Raw genomic sequence first — 26,203 nt, forward strand, 5'->3', positions numbered from 1 at the left:
CAGCTACACTAAGGCTATAATGAGTTTACCTCATTTTAATCTTTGCAGCCAGAACCACTCGAGGAGGGCAGGTCTGAACCCATCTTTGGGAAATCATACTGGCATCAATATAAAGAAAATTTAAAGCCCTCCAGACATCTGGTCTGACTTAATCTCTTGGTGCTTTCTGTATTCTTCAAATGTTAACCAGGAGGCCACATGCTTACCCTCTCTTCTTTCCTATACATAGACAAATCAATTATCCAAATCCAGTGAGCCAGAAGTATCACAATTACATCTAAATCTTCACAATCAGTTAAATGATTAAGGAATCTCTCTCTCTCACTACTTATTTATTAATTTAGTCACCATTTTCCCAGAACTGATTTTTGGTAGCTTATAAGGACTCAAAATATAAGACAAATAAGAAATTACAATCAGGATTTTATTTTTTTATTTTTTATTTTTTTAAAGATTTTATTTATTTGAGAGAGAGAATGAGAGACAGAGAGAGCATGAGAGGGGGGAGGGTCAGGGGGAGAGGCAGACTCCCCGCTGAGCAGGGAGCCCGATGTGGGACTCGATCCCAGGACTCCAGGATCATGACCTGAGCCGAAGGCAGTCGCTTAACCGACTGAGCCACCCAGGCGCCCCTACAATCAGGATTTTAAATTAAGAGAGAAAACAAGGGCTAGAGAGAGGGCGAAAGAAGGAGAAAACCATGGACCTCATTTTATCTAGTAGATGTAGTCCTAGAAATAAAATGTATTTTAATCTATCTAAAATGAATTTCAATTTTTATTTGCATTATGATTTAGAAAGTGCTTTATCAATACTCTCTTTTTTCAGTTGGCAGTGGTGCCTAATCCTTCAGATTCCAGTTTCCTTACCCCTCTTCCCACCTCCTCATCATGTAATTAATAAATCAAAAACAAATACAAGCATTCTGGAAAATTCCTAAGGACTCTTGGAAGAGATCGCTTTTTAATGTCAGGATTTCTTTGGAAATGGGAGTAGTCCTGATCTAAATTACCTGTCACGTCCACATTTTGCCTGTGTGAGAGAGTGTCCACAGGCTTTTCCCTCAGGGAAGCAGGGGCGGCAGTTCTAGTGGTCAGGGCTGCTGGCGGCAGGGGCCAGAGTCAGCTTGGAGCTGGGCTGTGCAGTAGGCAAAGGGGGGCTTCCTCTGGGCTCTCCAGGGCCTCTGATTTGGGGGTCCAATGACTCTTCAGGCAGCACCCAAGCCTGTTCACCTGTAGAACCTCTTGCACTATTTCTCCCCTTGAAGATGCCATATTTTGAAAGCTTGTCTTTCCCATACAAAGTGCTTTGACAAAAATTAATTTGTAAATTTGCACATTTCACTTATTCCTTCATTCATTTATAAACACTTACTGAGCCATTGAGCTGTCCCCTGGCAGATGAGGAAGAAAAGTCTGGCCTCTGTCCATGAGGACAGTTTACACTCTGGCATCAAAATATGCAAGCAAATGGTCTCCCCTAAAGCTTGTGCAGTCTGTATTCTGTACTAGGGGATCTGACTGGGTTGAATGGGCACTGAAATCCAGCCTACCTTTGGCTCTGCTCACCAAACCCTGAGCCCTAACTCAGGGCTGCATTTCTCTATAAGACTACAAGACACCTTTGTCTGATTAATCCAAAAGATCCATGTGAGTGGCCTTGTACACAAACAATTTTAATACACTGAGTTATAAGTCTGCTCAGCAGAGTCAGGAAAGGCTTTAAGTGGATACTATTCGTGCCAAGACTTGAAGGATCTGTAGGTGTGTAGGGTTTTTCTGGATAAATAACAAGGAGAAGGATGTTCCTAGCAGACTGCCTGGAAGTATGGGGAAACATTGCATCATCAGGAAACTTGAGAAGTAAAAAGTACTTGAGTGACAGTAGTCAAGGCTGGACCATAAGCCAGTTGGGGAGGGAAGACCACATCACCAAGTGAGGTGTGTTCATGCAAAGACCTTTTCCATTTACTCCATAGATGAAAGGTAGCTAGTGACTAGGTATGGGAGTCATATGGCAGAGGTACCATTAAACAAAGCAGGGAATATATGAAATGGGTGGGGGATACATGATGAATTCAGAGTTTGTAATCAGCATGAGAAATTCAAAGTTACCAATCACAAAGAAAGATAAAATTCAATTAAAGTAATCCAGTGATTGTTTTGTTAGCCTAGATAGATTTAGAAATACAAATAAAGGTAAAACTTCCATTAGGATTTTTAAAACATTCATAATTTCTCTAATATCCCTATTAATATCTTCTTAGACCAGCAGGACTTCCTGCTAAGACTAGTTCACAAATATTTGTGTAACCCGTGGTGGTACAGAATTCCTCACCAGGGATTCAGTAAATGTGAGTCAAGGGAAGGGAATTCTGGCCTTTACTATCCGCACTCCTCAACTGTCATATACCCTTTTGTGGCCAGTGATGTTGGTTATCTGTTCATTTAAGTACCTATTACTTCCATCTCTGTTAAGATCCACATGGACAGAGATCAATTTATATCTACCACAAGGTTTTGCACATACTAATGCATGAGTATCGAAAGGCTTTTTTAGAGGAATCCTATCTACTAACTAACTAATGTCTTATTCCTATTTCAATAGGTCACCTTGGTTAAAATGTAGCTGGATCTATAAATACAGTGTGGAATGTCCCCATAGTGGGAATTCCTGCATCTAGGGATAACCAGCAGAAGAAACTCTTCAAAATATGCATTATGAGCAGGTAACTTCTTTGCCTGTGGCTGGCTCTGGGAAAAGATGAAGAAGATATCCTTGTCAAATGTGGGAATTTAAACCCCATAGAAGAAAACTCAGTAAGGAACAGTTCCAGAATGAAAACTCTTGGAAGTCCAAACAAAAATATAACTATCCTGGGTGGATATAACACATTTCTTGCACACCTAAAGGCGGTAAAATACCATGCCAGCTCTGAAGGCTTGGTATTAGGAACAATAGTAATAATGGCTGAATTTATTGAATGATGTGTTAGGCCTCATTTTAAGCACTCTGCCTGTGTTATCGGAGTTCATTCTCAAGACAGCTTTGTACTGTAATTACTCGTATTTTCTTCAATTGCCCCGATGAAGATACAGAGATATAAAAGTGATTTTGGTATGTCTTGTCTGGAGTGGTCCACAGTCATAACCCAAGTTTAAGAATTCCCTAAGAACGGGGCGCCTGGGTGGCTCAGTCATTAAGCGTCTGCCTTCAGCTCAGGTCATTGATCCCAGGGTCCTGGGATCGAGTCCTGCATCGGGCTCCCTGCTCAGTGGGAGTCTGCTTCTCCCTCTCCTCCCCGCTCAAGCTCTCTCTCGCTATCTCTGTCTCTCTCTCTCAAATAAATAAATAAAAATCTTAAAAAAAAAAAAATTCCCTAAGAACGATATTCATTGAGTACAAATTACGTGCCAGGACCCCACACGAGGGCAAAACCACATTCAATTGCAACAAAGTCCTTGTTCTCACAGGCTTAAATCCTAGAGGGAGAGATAGATAACGAGCAAACCAATAACAAAACATAATGATTAAATTAGGGTAAGTCTTATGAAGGAAATAAGGTGTGACAGAGTGACAGATGCACTGGGAGTCATAGCATGGAGGGACTTTCTGAGGAGAACAAGAATTTCTTGGCATTTTTTTGGTAAAAACTTTTCATAAGAATAAAAAGCAGAGTTTCCTAAATGAAAAAAGTTATCATATCTTTAAAAAATATTTTTTTAAAGCTCCAGTCCACTAGAAAAACTATCTCCCCGAGACACTCATTTCATAATTAATTCTTACTTATTTCTTAATTTGGGTCGGCATTTCATTCATAATTAATCTCTAGACACAGCCATTTTCAGAAAGTATCCCCCCTTCGACAAAACCACTACTCCCCCCTCATTACTGCAGCTCTCCAACTGCTCAGCCCGTCATCCTACTTGGCAAGAACCCTCAGAGATTAATACAGAAACTCCATACCATCGTGGCAGAGAGGACTTGCTCTGCATTTTCCAGGCTGGCATGTGAGCCTCCTGTTTGTTGAAGAGCAATTGCCATATAGTGAACTACGGTCTCATAAGCCCATCAGAGACTGGGGGATAGGAGATCTACAGACATTCCAAACACAGAGCTAACTACCAACCGCAAAGCAGAGGAAGTGCAGTAATGCGTTCAGGCTCTAAGCCTTTGCGGAGACACCCGTCTGCCTCCATCATTATTTATCATCTGGGTCTCTAGTTACTTCGCTACCACAAGAGAGGAAAAAGAGCCATGGATTCAGCATATACTGGCTTCAGAGGCAACCCTATATACTTTAATACACTTCTTGGCCCATAGTGTGAGCAGGCCTACCACAAAGCGAGACTAGGAAATCTGAGAAAATAAGACTCACATCTGCTTGCTAGAAAGGTTGAAAGGCCCTCAATCACCCACGTCTAGAAAGACTAGGATGCCCTCCTGTTTGCCAGAAGTGCCCGCCCTCATCCTGCACAGCCACTTCCAGCTCTCTGGGGTGCAGCTTCTTATGCCTGACATGAGGCAAGGCCAGACTTCTTAGAAAATGCATTTTGTCAGTGAGAACGACATCTATCCATTTTGTCTCTGGTCTGTTCAATGTCAAATTTCACATGTTAAATACTGTCTCATTAATAAGAAAAAGAAATACATTGGGGTTGACCAGCATGAGACAGACCAGCTCTTCAGTTCTGCAACTTAAAGATTTTATTTATTTGACAGAGAGACACAGCGACAGAGGGAACACAAGCAGAGGGAGTGGGAGAGGGAGAAGCAGGCAGGCTTCCCGCCGAGGAGGGAGCCCAATCCCAGGACCCTGGGATCATGACCTGAGCTGAAGGCAGATGCCTAAGAACTGCAACTTAAACCTACCAGGAAATTGCAGGAAAAATGGCTTCAGTGTATCTATTTTGATGGTAGGAGAAGTGGCCTCAGTCATCTAAAACAATCTCTTCAGACTAGAGCCGATCTTGTAGATCTTTTTTACACTTAAGTAACACCCCACATTTCATGAAGGATGATGACAATGTTATCAGTGAAGAAATCACTTGTGATAAAACTCTATATGGTCATGCATTGAAGTTCTTCTTTTTATGTTTTTCCTCCAAGTGTACTTTTTTTGTGGAGCACATTCTCACAGCTCTAGCAGTAGGGTGGCTTACAGAAGATTCAGGATCCAAGGTTAAAAAGCACATAGCTCTTATTCCTGAGGACTCTCATATGCATTTTCTCACGCACTTGTCACACACTTTTTGAGCACAGCATTGTTATTCCTCTTCTTCAGAGACGGATCTGGCCTCTTGCTGAGGAGCAGATAGCCGGTGTATCATAGCACTTAGATCTGCGCTCATGCCTCTCCACTAGATAAGCTGCCTAACCGTGAAGCAGAATAGCCAAATAGCTCTTTCTCCCTGTCGGATCTAAAAAGTTAGGGCTTATTATAGCTAAGATATGAAAATAGTCTGCTTGCCTGATGTGCTTCATATCATCTTTATTTATGCTTTTTTACAATCTGGGTAAAACCAGGAATCTAGAACCAACCTTAGGTCATACTGAAGAAAGGAAGAAACAACGCCTGTTGCCCAACTGTGAGTATGCAATGATACTGAAGAACACCATCATTTATAATGAGTCAGCACATGAACTTCCTGGAGCTCTTGGGGGAAGTAGAAAAGTGAATGCAGCCTGACCCCCAAGATTTTCGACAACCTGTCAGTGTCACTTCTTGCTCAACCAAAACTAATACACCACCCTCTTTCCCTGGCCTTTTGCACATCAAGTGATCTTCCGGGTTCCAGAGTTAGCTGGTGGCAGAGGCAGGCCTAGAACCCAAGTCTTCTGACTCCCAACCCCGTGCTCTTTCCAATACGCTACTGCCTGATATATGGCAGCCACCATTAACTGGATGCTTACTCAGAGCCAGGGTTAGCAGTGAATGCTTTACATGTATTCTTTCATTTAATCCTCAGAATTACCAACCTACAAGGTAAATAAGGAAACAGAGGCTCAGGAAGAGGAAGCAACTTCTCCAAGACCCACTGCAGGTAAGCAACAGAACTGGGATATGGCCCAATCTCTCCAAAGCTAGGTTTCATGTCCACATCAAATCACCTTTCTCTGGTCACCAGGTTTTGTGAAAATTGCAGTGATTAAATGTGAACAACTGATATATCTGCTTACTGTTACAGTTTATTCCATCTACTTTACAAAAGCAAATCTTTAGAAAAACAGATTTCAAGAGAAAGGTGACACAGTAAATCTGCCCCTTCCTGCCTCTTTGATGCTGATTCTTCAGTTCCTCAGAATGGTGAAAACCCTTAGTCAGAGAGTGTGAATCTGCTTATGTGTTTAAGGTGGGGGGGATGATTCAGGAAAAAATAAAACATTTCTTTAAATAATGAAATTACAGTCTCCCAAATCTGGAACATCAGGTATGCCAGGTAATACTTAGGTGTTTGGATGTAGTGCCTCTGCTCCCAGATTGAGATGCACCTGAAGTGAATGGGGAGGCTCAGGCCAGTCCTGAGCTTGCACCATTCATTGCAGTCTGTATCTGTATTTTCAGTGCCCCACTTTTCATGTGTTGGGACTTAGAACATAATTCTTAAGAAACAGTGTTTTGCGATCGCTAAGAAGAAAGTCTTGTTATAATAGGTTTCTCAAAGTCGCTTGTACTTAAAGAAACTCAGGATGACATCTTGGGGTACCTAATACCACCTAGGAAGATCATTTAACATCTCCAGATTGCAGTTTTATTATTAGTAAAATGAGAGGCAATCTGAAGTCTTCTTTTTACCTAAAAAATGCAGTATTATTACTGCTAATTAGATGAAGGAGCTCTAAAACCAACTCTTCTTCATTCCTCTTTTATTCATTTGCTCCCTCCTTTTTTTGTGTTTCAGTTCTAGTTATCTGCATTCATCCCCAAACACTTTCATTCACAACTACTACCTTACAGGCTCTTACATTTATCAGTAATAGAAAAACAATTTTTGGTCACTCCAGAGAAATGCATCATCTTATTATGAATGAGAAGGCAATGCAGAGAGCATTCACATGGAATTAAGGCATATACAATCTAAGCTAAGGAGGCATAGAGTATATTAACATGATTTAATATTCTTTAGAAACCATAATGGCAGTTTCTAGTGAAGGGATTCTAAATAGTTATTAATATAAACTAAAAATGAGAGCTTCAGGGAACATCTAAATCTTTGAGCCATAATCATAAGAAGCCACTGTGTGATGACCAACATTGTTTTACTAAAGCTAACAAATGCTTTGGTTATGGCGCATTTTGTATTTTAAAAGAAGATATTTGTAAATGATATATCCTATAAGAGCTTAATAGCCAAAATATAGAGAGAACTTATACAACTCAACACCAAAACCCAAAAATAACATGATTAAAAATGAGTCGAGGACCTGAATAGATATTTTTCCAAAGAAGACATACAGATGGCCAACAGACACATGAAAAGATGCTCAACATCACCCATCACCAAGGAAATGCAAATCAAAACCACAATGAGATATCACATTACACCTGTCAGGATGGCTAAAATAAAAAAGACAAGAAATAATAAGTGTTGGCAAGGATGAGGAGAAAAAGGAACCCTTGTGCACTGTTGGTGGGAATGGAAACTGGTACAGCCACTGTGGAAAACAGTATGGAGGTTCCTTAAAGAATTAAAAATAGAAATACCACATGATCCAGTGATTCCACTACTGGGTATTTATTTACCCAAAGAAAATGAAAACACTAATTCAGAAGGATATATGCGCGTGCACGCGGACACACACACGTGCACGCAACTACTACACAGCCATAAAAAGGATGAGATTTTACCATTTGCAACCAACATGGATGAACCTAGAGTATATTCTGTTAAGTGAAATAAGTCAGACAGAGAAAGACAAATACCCTATGATTTCACTTATCTGTGGAATCTAAAAAACAAAATGAATAAACAAACAAAAAGCCGAAAGAGACTCATAAATACAGAGAACAAACTTATGGTTGCCAGAGGGGAGGGGGAATGGAGAATGGTCAAAATGAGTGAAGGGGAGTGGGAGACACAGGCTTCTAGTTATTGAAAGAATAAGTTATGGGAATAGAAGGCACAGCATAGAGAATATAGTCAATGATACTGTAATTGCAATGTATTGGGACAGATGGGAGCTACACTTGGGAGCATAGCATAACATACAGACTTGTCAAATCATTATGTTGTACACCTGAAACTAATGTAACAGCATGTGTCAATTTTACTTCAATAAAAAAGAAGAAAAAGATATGAATGTATGGATTTTAAGTATGACACGAAGATTTTTTACTCCTCCAATTAGAAAGGTAATCAAAGATAAATTCATTCTAAAAGCGCTTTTCCACTCTCCAAAACTTTTAACATGAAAACAGTAATTAATCAATACATACATAGGTTAAAGGTCTCCCCTAGAATACTGTAGTGACAGTAAAGAAATGTGGTTTTTTATTTTACCTGGGAAGAGCAGTGATTTTCCCCCATTTCTCCACACAGAATCTTCTTGGGCCATTACTCCCTCGGAGAGAAGCAAATCCTTCATAGGGAATGCTGGATGTGCCTGTGACAAACTATTAACCCAAGAAAACAGAAGGATATGGTGAAACCAAGAGACTAGCTGCTAAGAAACACATGGTATCATTCACATGCACGGCTCTTTGGGAAGAGCAACAGGTTGCTCACTGGTGGGAAAGCCTGAAGGTTAAACTCTATGGGCGCGGAATAACCTAACACAGGGATTTGGACGAAGAGCTGGGGAATACTAAGGAAGGACAGTGCATTAAAAAGGGAAAGGGGATGCAGAGGGTTTGTAGCAGATAAAGCATCCTGTACAGCTAACCAGCTCAGAAGACTAAACTGGGTATATTTCCCATTATAGATTAATAAAGTGTCAATTAACCTAAGTCTCCTTAGCATCAGTCCCCGATCAATTTGAGATGAGTAAGTCTGAGGACCAGATCCTTGATCCAAAGGCTACTTGTAAGGCTGAGCCTAAGTATACAGAAGGCTTACTCATGTTTGATATTTCTTTGACCGCAATAAACCAGCAATTGCCACGTAACTATAAACACTGCCAGAAAATAATGAGCTAGCTTTTCCAGTGTCCTTGAACTTCATTGTTATCTCAAGTTTGTGGAAAGTTAGATGGAAGAAAAGAAAGGATTCTTTATCCAAGACCTGGTTACTTCTTAAGGGATTGAAAGCCCTCTTTCTATTGCTAGGGATGTTGCCCTGCAGAGTGCCCTGGGATCTCTTCTTGAAGGGACCAATTGCCCTGAAGCCAGGTGTTTTTCCTGGGATTCTCGGACTGGAATTGGTATGTCCTCAAAATTCTAATGAAATACTTGGACTTGGTTGGGGATGTTCTGCATGCTGATGGAGCCACAGAACCACACAATCAGAAGAGTCTGAAATAATGTATCTGCCATTTGCAGATAAGCATGGAGTATAATTATTGAGTACTTAGCAATTATAAAAAATATGCAATTCCAACAATAATCATATTAATGCATTAAAAAGATTAACTAGTGGCATCTTACCTGTAACAACCTTAGTCGTTGTTCATTGTTGAATCTTTCCACGGCAGCCCAGAACCACCGAATTACAATATGATTGTCATGATATCCTATCAAACCAATCAGGAAAGCCCATATTACTTTAACTTTTCTGTGTTAGGATGACATGACACCATGACAAGTCAACAAAAGACCTCCAGACATAAATCATCATCTTGGATTCTTTAAAGGTTGTTTATGAATTTAAGACTAAGAAATAACACTGTAGATATAATCATATGAGTGTCAAAAGTCAAAAACAACACTAAATGAAGCGAGGGGGCCTCTATTTCCATTTAGTCGTCAGTAAATAAAACAAGTGGAGAAGACCAACAAAGTTGTTATTTTAACCATATCATTTCTGAAAAAGATAACTGCTGTTACTGGAAATGCTTAACTCTTTTGGTCATTCATTTAAGAAATAATTTTCAGTATCACTATACCAAACACTGTAGTAAGCTTGGAGGTAACAGAGGCAAAGAAAACAGACCCTTACAGGGCTTCTGGTAAAGGAGAGACACACTAATCAAATAATTATGCAAATAAATACATAATTGCAAACTATTTTAAAATTACATATAATGTTCATATTTTTAAATCAAATCACTTTTATTAATAAAAAAGTAATTTTATTAATTTCTTCAACTAATAAATCCCAAATAATCATTAATTTAAATGTTATTTTTATTCCATACTTTAGTAGAATTTAATAAAATATCAAAAGTATCATCCCCGGGGTGGATTAAGGCAGTATTGTAGATTCCAAAATCTTTCAGTGAAGAAAATTTAAGTTCAGAGAGAGGGCTGATGAGGATTAAGATACAATTAGTGATCTAACCAATTAACTGACATGCACAATGTGATAAAGCCACTCTAATTCTAAGTCAGCAGAAATAAGTCCAAAGCAAAGGTGGGTAAAAACGATTTTAATTTGAATTTTTGCTCACATGTTTCAGTGGTTGCAGAATTTGGGGGGAATTTTGCCTTATTGGATCAGTGATGCTGAGTGCCCTTTGGACAAGAAAGGGATCCAAGTGAAGGGTGAACATACTTCTATTGGACACGGTGATGTATAGGCTCCACGTCCATCTGGCAGAGACTAGCTATTTGGTGCTGAGCAAATAGTTTTCTCATCTATAAAATAAGTACATTGGCTCTTTATAGCTTTTCTGACCTTATGAATTGGCCCCTTTCTGCTTCTCCTTTGCTGTTTGTGCCAAACCTTCTGGAGGAGGAAGACAGAAAATGTCTCTTCATATTCTCTATAAACAGCTGCTTTATGAACATATGGCAATTGGCAGCAAAGCTGCCTCTTCATTCAGTGCCAACTAGTTGGGTTAGCAAACAGCTGGGTATCTCACCCATTCCCCCCCCTCCCCCCACTGGAGCACTGTCTTCCCAAGTATTTCATTTGGCAAGATTTACAATAACCATGGAAATGGGGACTTGATTAGACATATACAGTGAATAAAAGCTTACAGTATATAAATACAAAAATGGCTGATTTGATTAACAGCATTGCTATTAGAATCTCCTGGCGCAGAAGAGCTAATGACATTTATGGTAAGATGCAAGTTTTGTAGCATGCTGGAGAAACTGTGTTCTAGTTCATAAAAAGAGTTTGGTTAATGAAGTTATAATGACCAAGGTTGTATATGGATTATACATGGGGCCAGCTGGAAAAGACACATTGCAGCAATTGGTTTCAGAAATAGCAGCAAGAGAGACTGCAATTTAATACTGCCTTTCAGAGAAAATGGGGGAGCAAGGCCAGCCCACGGCAAGCGATGAGTTGAAAGAGCCAAGGCAAGAACAAAAGCAATTTAGCAAATGTTAAGGTATTTTTATTCTACTCTACACTTTAAAAAGTGTTTTAAAATCTGTTTCAGGGGCGCCTGGGTGGCTCAGTCATTAAGCATCTGCCTTCGGCTCAGGTCATGATCCCAGGGTGCTGGGATCGAGTCCCGCATCGGGCTCCCTGCTCCGCGGGAAGCCTGCTTCTCCCTCTCCCCCTCCCCCTGCTGTGTTCCTTCTCTCGCTGTGTCTCTCTCTGTCAAAGAAATAAATAAAATCTTTAAAATAAAAAAATCTCTTTCAATGTACAGATAACTGGAGATATGTTTAGCTTTCAGTTTATTCTGCTGAGTGATTAATTCAGTGACTTCAAGTTTGTATTTTTCACTCCCAAGTTCAGAACTACTGCTAACCTTTTACATTCTGAGTTGAGTTAAAAACCAAAAACCAAAATCAAAACAAAACACAACTGCTCTTTGTCATGACTTTCTGAAAACTATCACCCTGCAATAAGTTTCAGAAAATGTATTCTTTCTTTGCTTAAAATTATGGAATAAAAACTTTTAACTCTGGGTCATCATCAGGTCCCTTTCAAAGTGTATTGACTCAGCAATCAAATGCCAATGGCTTCAAGCGCAATTACTAATTGAAAATTTAGAGTGATCTACAGAAATGCCACTTGTAAAGCTTCCCATGTGGTGAACTGTCATATAATCCAGCTTTTAACTAATCTTACAGTAGTTTCCTTTTCAGTTGAACTTAATGCTTGAATTTAGAAGGGCCTTTTCAATAAACATCTTGAATTTTGAGAACCATGTCTTATTCCATTTATGTGTCTCACATATATGAATTATAGCTGGAAATAGTTCAGTGAAATGTAGAAAAACCGTGTTTGCTCATTAGGAGGCTCAGAGGATGTGTGACTTCAAGGTTTAGAATGAAGGTAGGAGAGGTGGAGTTTGACCAGCTGGATGTGATCTCCTTAGGGTTTCACTCACAACACCATAAAACAATTAATTAGTGTTCTTATGGTCACATTTCTTCACCAACAATTAGGAATTACGACATTCTTAGATGAGGTGTACAGTCCTTCCTCCACTTGATAGATGAGGTAACTAGGAACAGAAGAGAATGTATGTTGCCCAAGGTCTCAGAGGAGACTGCAGCAGACCTATGATTAGAATCCAAAGTGCTTTTTGCCTGTCCTGGATTCAGAGACTGGCAATGCTAACCACTGGCTTCCCTTAATACGAAACTTAAAAATCCAGCCATCTCTAAATCACATCTCACCTCCTCTATATTCCGTGTTGTTTCTCCAGTCACTCAGGTCGATTTCAGCTGTGCCTGCGATGACCAGTTCCAGTTCTCTTGCATCAAAAACAGACACCAGCCTGGCATCCACCACCTGTGAAATAAAAAGAATGCAGGGCACGGCTTTTGAATCAGGAGAAATCTCAGCTATAATTAAGCCTCATCAGAAAAGGAGGACACAAGGAGGTTTAGGAACATTCTGGAAGCACTCTGTGTAGGCACTTGAAAACTGTAAAGCTCTCAACAAATATAAGGTATTTTTAGTACAAGATTAATATCTGTTCCTCAACAGAATTTTCATTTTAAAACTGACTACTGATTAATCCAGTTCGTTTTTCTCCTTGAAAAAAGATCTAGTGCTCCTCCAGAGGAAGTCACATGGAGTATTTGTAAGAACTCATTTGAACCCTCAGATACAATCATTTCACATATCAAGCATGAGGTGTGATTACCCGTATCTAAGCATGAGTAAGATGTATGACTTAAATGTTATTAGTGGTCCTTAAGTCATGAAATGCTACTTGAATTCAGATCATTTTATTTCAGTGATCTCTTGTAACAGAGCATTAAGCCTTTTTTGTGTTCTTGAAACATATAAAAAATATATTGGAGTTTTTAAATTGAAAGAGCAATAGTAAATCCAACAAAAGAAAGAGGGAAATATTGCATACAGAGTACAGTCAGATGGACTGTGGTATCACCGAGATCAGTCTGCAAAACCCTATTCCCACTGTCTTTACCTCATAGAAGCCGCGCACTAAGCTCTCTGTTTGCTGTACGACGCCCCTCTCAATCCTCCATTTCACCATCCTCTCGATGTACTCCTTCTTGTTCTTCTCTGTGACCGGGATATTGGCACCCCCTGGTTTTAATTCTCGTTCGGTAATCTGAGATTAAAAAAAAAAAAAAAAGGACTGAACATAAAGCAACATTCTTGATGAGATAAGAACACTGCTCCCAGTGAGCCGAAATCGGCCATCTAGGTACTTGTTGCTGCCTTGGCCCGGGGGCACATCCCACAAGCAGCAGGGGAAGGCACCCCATGGAGCCACAGGGAGCCCAGGCACACGCCGATGCTCTGGAAAAACTAGGCATGAGCTGATGTCTGAAATCCTCAGTGGTTAAAAATCTATATATCGCAAGTGCTGAAGGTTAACTTTTAAATCCTGACTAAAAATCTTCTAAATGAAAATAAACTGGCTCCAGATTCTGGCCCACTGCTATTTGAATGTTTGGCAAAAACATATTTTCACAAATTCTGTTAGGGTTCAGAATCAACGACATATAGAAAGCCAGTATTTAAGTAAAGATTTACTTTAATGAAGCAGAATTACATTCAAGTGAACGTTAAATTGAGAACTTCTTTTCCAAAACACAAAATTTAGAAGACCGGCCAAATACTAATGTCTAAATAAGAATATTACTTATGAACCAGTATACAATTTCTGAAAGAAATCTTTTAACCAACTCTTCCACCAACTTTGGAAAAAGCCAATACGATTTCAAACCTTCACCAAAACATTATTTACCTTCCCTCAGCTTCAAAATAATCAATTTCCATTTTTAAATATGAATGACAGTTAAGTACAAATGTCAATTAAATAATTTAATATTCAACTCTGGCGTAACATGGACTTTTAAAAGTTATATTTTATACAAGGCGATTCTAATATCTTATGTGGATAATTTAGTTGGAAATAAAAAGAAGATTGCTTATGACACAGAAATAGTTATATAGCTTGTAACACACAGTTACCACAATCTGTAAATTAGAACACCTTGGTCTGCAGTTGGCATTAAAATAATCTTTGTAGGGCGCCTGGGTGGCTCAGTTGGTTAAGCGACTGCCTTCGGCTCAGGTCATGATCCTGGAGTCCCTGGATCGAGTCCCGCATCGGGCTCCCTGCTCGGCAGGGAGTCTGCTTCTCCCTCTGACCCTCCCCCCTTCATGTGCTCTCTCTCATTCTCTCTCTCTCAAATAAATAAATAAATAATAATAATAAAAAATAATCTTTGTAACCAAAATTATTGTAACTGTACGTAAACCTGGGTTGAAACCACCCAACAAGCCACCAGTAAGTAAGTGTATGATGTTAGCCTTCATTTTAAAACTGACCACTGATTAATCCAGTTTGTTTTTCTCCTCTTAAAAAGATCTAGTGCTGCTCCAGAGGAAGTCACATGGAGTATTAATTCTTCACCAACCAATAGTCTTTAATTACCACACTTAGTCACCAGTGAGTCACATACACAGACCTGCCCAAAAACTTCTTCATTCACAGTGAATGTAAGATCCAAGATGTCATGGATGTCATTGTCTTTCATCCACTGCAGGCTCTGGTGGAACTCTTCATCAAGGTATTCTAGATCACTCAGGTCACACAGACTAAGATGACAAACAGATAGAAACAAATGTGTAGGTATGACTCTTAGCAAAACTCCAAAGACACAAGGAAAGATACTAAAAATTAAATACAAGTACAAGATCATCTAAATAGACAGTGATTCCTGGAATGTTCTTAGTCAAATTCAGTAACCAAACTAGCGAAATAATTCAGAAATCTGGTATAAGATTTAAAAATCTGGATACATAAAATGCCTTAAATCAACCAGCCTATACTTTCTTTTACAGACACAGAACTGGGGTGCAAAGAGTGGCTGCCACTTACCCAGTCATCCACAATTAATGCCAGAGCAGGAACTGGAACTCAGGTTGACAACTTGAGTCCCATATTATTTTGGCTATGTTATACTACCTTAAAACATCATTCTCCTAATCTGAAATTTTTTTATGTTTCTATACTGTATTTTAACTTGGTTATTTTTTCTCAAAGACTAGGTTCTGTGATCCACATTCACATGTATCTTCTTTTTTCTTTATGGTCCTTATTCTTTCCATGTTTCTAAAAACAGAAAGCCACAGAATCTCTCTACAATTATAATGGTTTTCAATACTTCTATTTTTTTTTTTTTTATCATGGAGAGAGGTCTACATAAGGTGGAGTTACTATTGTATGGCCCTATTTTAAGGTGGTAACAATTGATTTGCTCCCATCAGCCCAATTTCAAAGGTCATTTTGTTTGGTTCTTTCTAAACATTTATTAGTATGTGCCAGACATCTTAACAGCTACTTGATAAACAGTTACTGCCCTCAAGGAGCTAGTGGTCTAGTTGGGGAGACAGGTACAAAAATGGGTAAACTAATTCAAGGTGATGGTGATAGCCTAGGGTGGGTAACACTTATAATTTGTGTATTTTTTATATGTATGTTACACTCCAATTAAAAAAAAACATATAAGGTAGATACAGGAAGCTCTCACAGCAAGAATGCAGGATGTTAACTTCAACTTGGCGATTCAGGGAAACCTTTCTGGAGTAGATAATACCTACATCAAAATTTGTAGGCTCTTTTAAAATCTAGAGAGATAAAGGGAAATGAATGAAGAGGAGGAGAAGGGGAAACAGAAAGAAGGGAGAAGGAGAGACAAACACGAGCAAAGCACAAGAGCATGGAGTATGAGAATACTCAAGCACACTGGCAGGATCCAAGAGTTAACTGCAAGGCAGAATTTCCAGAGAAGGCTGAGGAAGGTCGCTGGGACCAGCCTTTGAATATCATTTTAAGGATCTTGGTGCTTCAGAACTACCGAAAGATTTTAGGACAGGAAATGACATGAAACTACCGAAAGATTTTAGGACAGGAAATGACATGATCAGATGTGAGATGTGATTTTGAATTGTTTTTTCTGGAAGTCAGAGTATAGAGGATTACTTAAAATGGGGGGGGAGGGGTGGTTATCATTAGATGGTGGAGACAATTAGGTAGACCACCATAGTAATCTGGCCAAAATAAAATAAGAGTTTCATATTTAGGGCACAGCTATTAAGGGTGGACAGGAGAAGATGCACTTAAGACTTATTTAGGAGGTAAACGTGGGCATTAGTAAATGGTTTTATTGGGGGGCATAAAGAAGGATATCAAAATGGGGTGGCAAATGAACTCATGTTGCAAGCCAACTCTGATTAATTGCCAGTCTCGAGGGCTGTAAGTTGAAAAACTCCCTGAGGCCACAACAAGTTCAGTGGGAAAAAGGACCATAAACGATCTGTGAACTACACTATGGCAATGGAGTGGGAGGTAAGGAAGAGTAGACTAGGTGCTGTGTATTTGCCATCTCTGTTTGAGGGTGACTCCTGATTTCTGACCAGTGACCTGATATACCAGCGCCATGAACTGTGCCAGTATCTCCCATGACTAGGTACACGGGAGAAGTTGCATTTCCAGGGACACCAGTGGAGGAAAGACTCAAAGTAAATGCATGGGGCTGGGGTTTGGGGCAGTCAACAGTATCAGAAGCAGCAGAATGGTCCAGTAAGATAAGGACTAAAAGATATTCTTTAAAAGCTTCTATAGGTTACTGGTGGGAAGGAAGCCAGGCTAAAGTGTGTTGAGGGCACGTCGGCACAGACTACTCTTTCAGGAAGCTTATATGAGAAGATGAGAGAAGGCAGTGAAATGGGAAGATGCAAAATGGGACCAGCAGAACCAGAGAGGCAGATGGATAGTGCCCAGATGCCCAAGGTTTCATCTGCCCAGACACCAAAAGGGAGGAAAGCAAAAAGTCTTCTTACTGAACCTCTTAAGAACCCATTAGAAATACTTTGTTTTCATTTGAAGTCTAGGCTTCCATTTTACAGAAAGCAGGTACCTGGCCTTGGTCAGGGAATAAGCTGGACTGAAATCAGCAATCATTCTGCGCTTCCTCACTGCAAGTTTGAGCTACTACTCCCCTATCAGACAGTTGCCTTCTCCTGTTCAGCCTTGTAAATGACTACTGATTATAGGACAGAAACTGTTTGCTCTACATTTTACAATAATTGCAATCTTTCACTGCAGTAACAATGAAGAAAAAGTCTGTGAATGCTAAATTTTTATCTGCCATATTAAATTACTGTCTTGCATTTAGGGAGGTCTCAAGAAAAATATGGGAGAGCGCACCTCTAACAAACAAACAAAAAATAAGACAAAAAAAAACAAAGGAGAATGAAAACTTGAACCAAGGGTAAGCAGTTGAAGTCTGCATAAAGCAAAATATAAAATGCTTCCCATAAAGGATAGGGGGCTGTGAGTCACCAAGACTAACCCACAACTATTCTATTAATAATCAGCATTAATACCACAGGAATTCCAGTACCGTATTTGAAGTACAATTGTTTTGAAGAAACATGTGTTGCAACAAATGAGAATAAATTTTCCGGAATAAAGCAAAACTAAGACTTTAGGGGCAAGACAGAAGTAAAGGATCAGGAAAAACACAGTAACCATATTTGAAATTGTATTAGTTTCAGAAACCTAAGTAGATAAATGACATTGATAAAAGGTTCTTTTTGATAAAAGAAATATTACATTCTTACATGCTAATTACACAAGCAATAAAAATACTCTTACATTCTGAGAAGAGCTTTATAAAAGGGCCGTGTGAAGAAGGCATCCAACAAATACTGGTGTATGAGTGCAAGACCAAGAATCCTACCACTGAACCGGAACCTGTGAAGGAAAAGCACAAGACAGCTTACACGTCAGGGAGCAGTTCTAAATGGTTCTATTTGCTTTCTAGAATGCAGTCTACCTCTAATCATCTAAGTTTGTCCAAGACTAATTGCTTATTAGGTCCATGAGAGTTTGAGTGCGTTGTAACCTGTGTCTTCATTAGGCCAATATTCACATCTACTTGAAAAAATCTGTTTCACTCTGATATTTAGAGAGATACTGCTCCACCTTCACCTCATGTTAATAATATCCACCATAGAGCACCCCACATGGACAACATGAATTCCCCGTGAGCATGCCTGTAAAATTTCCCCAAGCCACTTTTAAAAGATGACAGAATGAAACCGGTGGTGGTAGGGAAAATGTTGTCCCCTTCTAGTTTGTTTGCATGAATATTAGCAGGATTTCTCTAATACAAACACAGTAGCAATTCCCCTTTTGAGGAAAAGCCCAATCTCAGAGTGAGACAGTTCCTATCTCTATTCTCTCTCAAACCCCACCACTGATGATAGTCACTATCCAAGAATTATGCATTGTGAACATGGGGGAGTTTCCTCATGGGACATTTGGTTCTCTAAAATTTGAAGGCTCAATTCTATTCTGAATCATTTTGGAAACTTTACTAAATATATCAGTCATGACTGGATTTGCTGAGAGGTACGCTTATTTTCCCTTTCAAAAATACTGCAGTTTCTACCTCTGTGAAAGTCTGATGCCTTCCAAAAGTGTAAATCCATGCTGGGATTCATACACTCCATTTGTAATTTTAGTATTAGGCAGCCATTTCAAGATTAATGTCCGGCAGCTTTGTTTTTCTTTTTTTCTACCTAACTTAGCATAACTGCAATAGATACAGTTAAGAGGACTCCAAATTGTAGCTACATGGAGTTAATTTGAAGAATAAGTCCTAAAAGTTAATGCCTTCCACCCACCAATATTAACCTTCATGACCCAAAGAAACTTTTTCCATGAGTCCTGCTTATGTTCTTTTTTTGTTGTTACTATTAGTGAAAATAAGCAGGAAAAAAGCAAACAGGGGTTATAAAGATATTTAACATGTATAAGTGCAGGGATTAAAAAAGAATGTAAGGATGTTTGGAAAGAGTGCAATTTTGGATTTTCAAAATAAATAATTCCCAGAAGGGAATCCTATACCAGCTTTCCTTGATAATTTTGTGTGAAAAATTAGGAAAGGGGCAATGCCTGGCTACAAACTTCAATGGCTAATAGGGTAAGCACCACTGCTGGGACTCCACACCCATGTCCTTCTGCCAGGGTTCTCTTCTACCATCAATTCCTCCAGGGCACACCACTCTCCACTCCCTCCTACTAGAATACCATCATCACCCTCAGCCAGTGTCACAGCTGCTCTGCCCCACCCCCCAGTGTTGGCCACTTCCCCAAGGGCTGCTCTAGAAGCTAGGACAGGACCTTCTCCCACCCCACCTCAGAGTTCAGAGATGCCCAAAGTGTAAAGACAGATCTAGGGATTTTGCCAGGAACCTAACATCATCTGGAACTTTCTTTCAATGGGGAAAATGTTTTGAATTCTGCCCAGTTCGCTTGAAATTGGTCTTTTGGAATATAATCTATTCCTAGCTTGGAGAATGTCCATATATTTAAATTTGACAACAAAAGTAAGAGTCAAATGAAACTGAAAATATGATTTTCTCCAAGGAAAAAAGTGTTAAAAGAAATCTGGGTTCCTATAAAAACTAATATCACTGAAAGTCAACTGAAGAAAAGTTTTGGGGAAAAAATACTTACCATTCATGGTGATTGTCTACGAAAGCAGACATGGGACTTATTTGTACTGTGTATGTATCATTGGCCGAATATTCAAATAAGCCATAGTACGGGTTAAAGAGTTCTCTGGATACGAGGAAGAAAAACTCTCTGGAAGGTCCACTGTAATCCAGCCTTTAAAAAAAAAAATCACAAAAAGAATAAACAGTTATTATTTTTTTCTATATATTGGGCACATTTTCTACAGAGTTCAACTTTTTTTTTTTAAGATTTCTTTATTTGAGAGAGAGAGAGAGCGTGAGCAAGAGGAGGGGCAGAAGGAGGGGAAGAGAGAGAATCTCAAGCTGACTTCCCATTAAGACAGAGCCCACAGTAGGGCTTGATCCCACAACCCTGAGATCATGACCTGAGCTGAAATCAAAGAGTCGACACTTAGCCAGCTGAGCCACCCAGCAGCCCCCAGAGCTCAACTTTCTATAGAACACTCATTACAAGTCTAATTGCCCACATATCTGGACTATCCGGAATAAATCAAATGATCATGAGTCCTGATCTCATCCATGTTTTGACCCAGAATAGCGAAATGGACATTTACATGAAGCTTACCCAAAACTAAGCTACACATCAGATAATGGATAAAAAAGGCAATATGTCAATAATTTGCTTGTATGAATGTACATATAAAAAGGTAAATATTTTCAATGTCTGGAATGAGGTAATGGAGAAAGGAGTATATTGGGAATACTTTATTTAAACAGGGTAAAACCAGAGAGTACCAGCTACCTACATCCATGGGACATGGAGTCCTTATGGGTTTCTGAAACATTCTGAAGTGGGGGAAGAAAGAGACATTCGTGAATTGGTGAGAGGACAGGACAGATACAAGACTCCCTAGGGAGATCAGAGGCAAAAAAAAAAAAAAAAGGTAGAATGATAGGGTTCAAGGAAAACTTTAAATTATAAAACACCAAGGAAAATTATACACAGTAAAATGAGGGCGTCTAAATCTTCCTAAAGGTATTTGGAGAAGAGGATGAAACTCTAGCACCTGAACTACAGTGTAAATTCCATTTAACTCACAAAGACATCAGGGTCAAAGTGAAGTGTGAGAAATGATGGTGTTAGCTTTGAGGAATGACAAGTGGCCAACAATGCTGAGAGGAAAAACGCAGCAAAGAGGAGTCTGCAATAAAGCAATCTGATACGCTAAATTTAAAATGAAAACTATAAAGTCCATCTATCTCATGATGACAAGTTGACACATGTGTTCCAAGACAGGAGGGAATGCTGGAGGGGAGCAAAAGCAATGGGAAGCTGGGTGGTGGGATTTTATTAGACTTCTTTTGTTCACTGTATTGTTTTTTTCTCTTATGGATTTTCTCCATGGGCATTACTGCATATTTTTTTTAATGAAAAAGAAAATCATCTGAGCCTTGTCCAGTGATGGGACTGTGTGATAGAGAAAAATTACCTTATTAGAAGTGGAAGAAAGGGATGGGATATTAGTAAGAAAGATAAAATGGCTTGTATAGGTCTTAGTTGAGAGTTTAATAGAATTTACTTGGAGCATACTTCCGCTGTTCACATTCTACTTTGTAAACTTTTGCCATATCTGAATATAGAGGTACTGTTATTTACTTAATACTTTTCATTAAATCAACTTTAAATTTACTTGCTTTTCCAATGTAGCCTGTTCTTACATACTATTTATGAAACTAGGATGTGCTAGCTTTACTTTTTTTCTAATACACATTGAAAGAAACATGTAAATATTTTAAAATGTCAGTTTGCGTAATAGCTAAAATCATCTCACACATCTCCAGTCCTTACTGCACTGTGGGAAATATGAGTGTAGACTGGAAACCTGTGTGTGCAGAAAAATGCAAACACAGCACACTCTCAGGACCAACGAGGCCTCAAGGTGACATGACGGAAGTGCTGTCTTTGGGCAGCTGAATATAGCTGTGGCTACCTGGTGACCACTGGCCTTTGAGACAATGCTAAGATTACCCTGGGGACTCCCGAAGGAGCACAGGGGCTGCTTCCCAGGCACAAGGATGCAGGCTGCCCCCTCTGCATGCCGAGACCAGGGCAGTTGCCTGGGGCTTCCTCCCAGAGCCCTACTTCTGGCCACTGACGCCACCAAGAACAAGTAGAATATTTCTTCCACTTGAACATTCTTCACATCCTTAGAGGTGTTCTTTCCACAAATATTGGAGTGCCTGTTATATTTTGAGTACTGATCTAGACGTAAAGATACAAAATTTTTTGAATAGTAAATTTCTATATCAACTCAAAGTTAAGCGGTTTCAGTGTCCCTGGTCTCTGCACCCTCCTGCACTCCTGAACACTGCCACGTCTTTCAATCTCCTCTCAAGGAAGGGCTGAGAACTCCCTTGCCGCCTTGGCCCTCTGCTCTGGACACTCCCCAGGGTGTCAAAGTCTGATCTAGAGGGTGGTGTCTAATACTGATCACAACACTTCAGGTGCGGTCTTGCCAGCACAGAGCTTAGAAAGAGCCCTTGTCTTCTCTTGCTGGGCACTCTTCCTACTGATGCAGCTTAAAGCCACCTTGCCTTGTGGGGCGGCCACTTTGTTGACTCACAGTGAGCTAGTCATCAGCTCAAACCTTTCACTGTGCTGCTTCACCCCCGTCCCCAAGACTCTCGCATCCTGTCTGCATGTCTGTATCTTTTTACAACCTGTGTACTAGACTTTATCATTCTTCCTACTAAGTTTCACTTTGTGAAATGTTGTCCACGTTCCAGTCTACCCAGATCCCTGTGGATGCAAAACATCCCTCTAAATTTACTACTGATGGTGAATTTCATCAGCAGACTCCTGTGTCTTTCCAGAAATAGAGAATGCCAGTTAAAGGCATCTTAGAAGTCATTTTGTCCATCCACTCATTTTATTGAAGAGAAGACTGAGGCTGAAGGAAAGCATGGACTTGGATCAAAAGAAAGCTGCAGGGAGACTCTAGGCCTTGACACAGGTTTCCTGACCCTATGTTTAATGCCCATTATTCCTTATGGCCTACTGGTCAGTACATTTTAAATGTTATCAAGACTGATAAAAATGTTGCTTATATAGCAGGGGTCAGCAAACTATGGCCTGTGGGCCAAACGTGGCCCATCCCCTGGCTTTGTAAATAAAGTTTTATTGAAACGCAACCATGCCCATTTGTTGACATGTTGTCTGTGGCTACTTCCCTGCTCCAGTGGTAGAACTGAGGAAGTACAACAGGAAATGTATGGCCTGAAAAGCCTAAAATATTTCCTATCTGGCCCTTCACAGAAAAAGTTTGCCAAAGTAGGATAGAAGAAAGTAGGAGGAAAATGCTATTTTATTAAAATACCTGGCTTACTATAAATCCTCCTCTTTAGTGAAGATCCTTTCAAGGCAATACAATTACTACGATATCGTAGGGTGTATGCAACCTTGAGAATGGTCACAACTACTAAGTGGGAGACTGTGAGTGAGCTCTGGTCTGCAGTGGTCCCTGGCCTGCAGGGGCTTTCAGACACAATCAAGGCACACGACTGATAAGGGTCACAGCTGAAACATGAGCTGTTTTTTTTTTTTTTTAAGATTTTATTTATTTATTTGACAGAGAGAGACACAGCGAGAGAGGGAACACAAGCAGGGGGAGTGGGAGAGGGAGAAGAAGGCTTCCCACAGAGCATGGAGCCCAACGCAGGGCTTGATCCCAGGACTCTGGGATCATGACCTGAGCCGAAGGCAGACGCTCAATGACTGGGCCACCCAGGCGCCCCAACATGAGCCAGTTTTATGAGTCAGTTTTCCTACAAAGAGACAACTGGTATAAGTAAACAGGTTTTTAGCTGCTTAAAATGAAACTGTGGCATTCAGTTAGAAATAGCAGGTTGTCTTTGAGCTTCAATTCTCAGTGTTTTCATAATACTGCACTTATCAGAGTGTGTTATGATAATCTGTTTAGGCTTCTGCCTCCCCTATTGGCACATCTAGGCTGTAACCATACTGAGGGCAGGGACTGTGTCTTTCTCATTTCTGTATCCCAAGTACTTTATTTTTTTTAAGATTTTATTTATTTATTTGACAGAGAGAAAGACAGAGGGAGAGAGCACTAGCAGGGGGAGTGGCAGGGGGAGAGGCAGAGGCAGGCTCCCCGCTGAGCAGGGAGCCCGATGTGGGGCTCCATCCCAGTACCCTGGGATCATGACCTGAGCTGAAGGCAGAAGCTTAACCGACTGAGCCACCCAGGCCCCACTGTATCTCAAGTACTTTAGCCTGATACATCATAGGGGCTCAATATCTGTTGTTGAATCCATGAGTGGAGCTCTCTGATGCTCTCTAATCAACATAATTTACATTGTTATTTGACATCTAGCAGAAAGAATAATTTTGCACAAGCTCGTCTTCAGGTGCTATATTGATTCAATGACATTAGTAGGTCATGCCAATCCCTAAAAGACAACTCAATTTGTACATAGTGTCAGGATTCACTCAGCTCAGTTATACTTAGAAAGCCTGGTCTTGTCCTTTCCAGGTCTCATATCTTCTAATACGGTAAAGTTGTTAAAACAACAAAGATGGATCTCGCTGATCTGTTTTGTTTATGGTAAGAGTTGATTCTGGCTAAAGATAAGATGAATGTTCCCTGAAGTGTTAAACTGAAAAGTAAAACTCTTTTTTTTTCCACAAGAGAGAACAAAGTTAATAATAATTCCTCAAGGAGGAAAATGGATCTTCTCTAACTGGTCAGGTTTTTATCTGCTGGTTTTTGTTGTTGTTGTTGTTTTTTTTTAACTCTAACAACACTGACCAGGACCATTTTTCAAGTTTGATTTGATTATAATCCAAAGCTTAGAATGCATATCTGAGATCGGGTTGTGGATTACAAATTACATATGTCCACTTACTTCAGGAAGACATGTCCTGGCAGGGTACCTCGTGCATGAGCTCCCTGTAATAATGTCTTATGAACCTCATCCATATAAATAGTTAATATGACTCAGATCACGGGGATCATTTGTTACATTCCTGTTTGGCCAGTTAGGTTGGTTCCACAGCTAAAGGCTTGGCACGGAAGTACAGAAACTCTGGACAACGGGTGTGTAGCCACACGACAGCTGCATTTGAGGGCATTTCGGAATAAGCACAGATGTCTTTTGGGTGGCAGTGGAGTTTTGATCCCATGAAGAGCTGATAAAGCATTTTAAGCAACCATCACATTGCTGAGCCACCAGCACCCAAGTGGTCAGCAGTATCCAGTACTTGATAAAATAATTTTATCGTTTTATCCTTCTGTTCTTTATTTTCAACTAAAAATCAAAGTATTCCAATGGAAGTAGACTACTGAAGGAAAGAAGATGAAGGCGCTAGGAAGTCACACCGTCATTTCCTACAAGTTTTCTGGAAGACAGAAAAAAAACCTTTGCTTTCTTACTAGTTGGTTCAGGCACACATGGTCTACCTACTCAACTTCTGATTCAGCCTCAGATATTTATAGCAGCAGGGCATTAGTTCTTGAGCCACTTAAGAAGGCCTGCTGGGTGAGTAAGGAATTTTGCAAGCCATTAATATGACAAACAAAGTTTTACCTGGTGATGTCAAGCCCAAGTCTAGATACAGAAGCACCCGTCAGCAAGGTTTAGGTTGTTGAGGTTATCCTGCAAATGTCTCTTTTTGGAAGAAAACAAGCAGCACCAGAGAGTTTCACTTGAAGCTTTATAGACTTCTGAGGAATAAATGGTCAAGCTCAGGACCCTAAACAACTTCTAGCAAGGGTTAGACCAGTCATATGTAAGAGATGCTGGTTATTTTATAAGCAGAGATGGAGGCAAACCGTTTCAGATCTCATCCTCTTAGTTACTTTCAGTTGCCTGTCTCAGAGAAATATCACAGAAGGAGCTCATCTGTTCTTAAACCCCTGAACTAAAACTGCTTGCACACATCCCCTCCCTAGTCTAAGTGTGGTTTTGCAAGACAGATGATTGATGCCAACAGATGGCACCTTACATATAATGAACTCATTCTTTCTTGAAGAAAGGTCCCTTTTACAGATTTGGCCATGGAGGGAAAAAAGAGGCAAGGCAATCACAGTGTAAACATCCTTTCTTTAACCAGGCTATTATTTCCTTACTGTTTGGGGTACTGAGAAAGTTAATGGCCCAGGACACCTTATCGGAACCCGATAGTCTACCTACCTAACTTTTGA

General features: G+C 39.9%; 1 protein-coding gene across 12 annotated transcripts in view; it reads right to left on the reverse strand.

Annotated features, from left to right (window-relative positions):
• Positions 1–26,203, reverse strand: part of HECW2 (HECT, C2 and WW domain containing E3 ubiquitin protein ligase 2) — a 363,868-nt gene that overhangs the window by 12,612 nt on the left and 325,053 nt on the right. For all 12 annotated transcript variants that reach the window (XM_064586855.1, XM_064586854.1, XM_064586849.1 and 9 more), the window contains 7 exons: positions 20,023–20,175; positions 18,154–18,252; positions 14,960–15,089; positions 13,444–13,590; positions 12,683–12,797; positions 9,584–9,669; positions 8,502–8,614 (listed from right to left, as the gene is read on the reverse strand). In XM_064586855.1, the coding sequence (XP_064442925.1) occupies positions 8,502–8,614; positions 9,584–9,669; positions 12,683–12,797; positions 13,444–13,590; positions 14,960–15,089; positions 18,154–18,252; positions 20,023–20,175 (843 nt within the window). The remainder of the gene's footprint in view (positions 1–8,501; positions 8,615–9,583; positions 9,670–12,682; positions 12,798–13,443; positions 13,591–14,959; positions 15,090–18,153; positions 18,253–20,022; positions 20,176–26,203) is intronic.

Source organism: Mirounga angustirostris, unplaced genomic scaffold (genome assembly GCF_029215605.1).
Source record: "Mirounga angustirostris isolate CCGP_5_RB_7025 unplaced genomic scaffold, mMirAng1.0.hap1 SCAF_3, whole genome shotgun sequence".
In the NCBI taxonomy this organism is placed as follows: Eukaryota; Metazoa; Chordata; class Mammalia; order Carnivora; family Phocidae; genus Mirounga; species Mirounga angustirostris.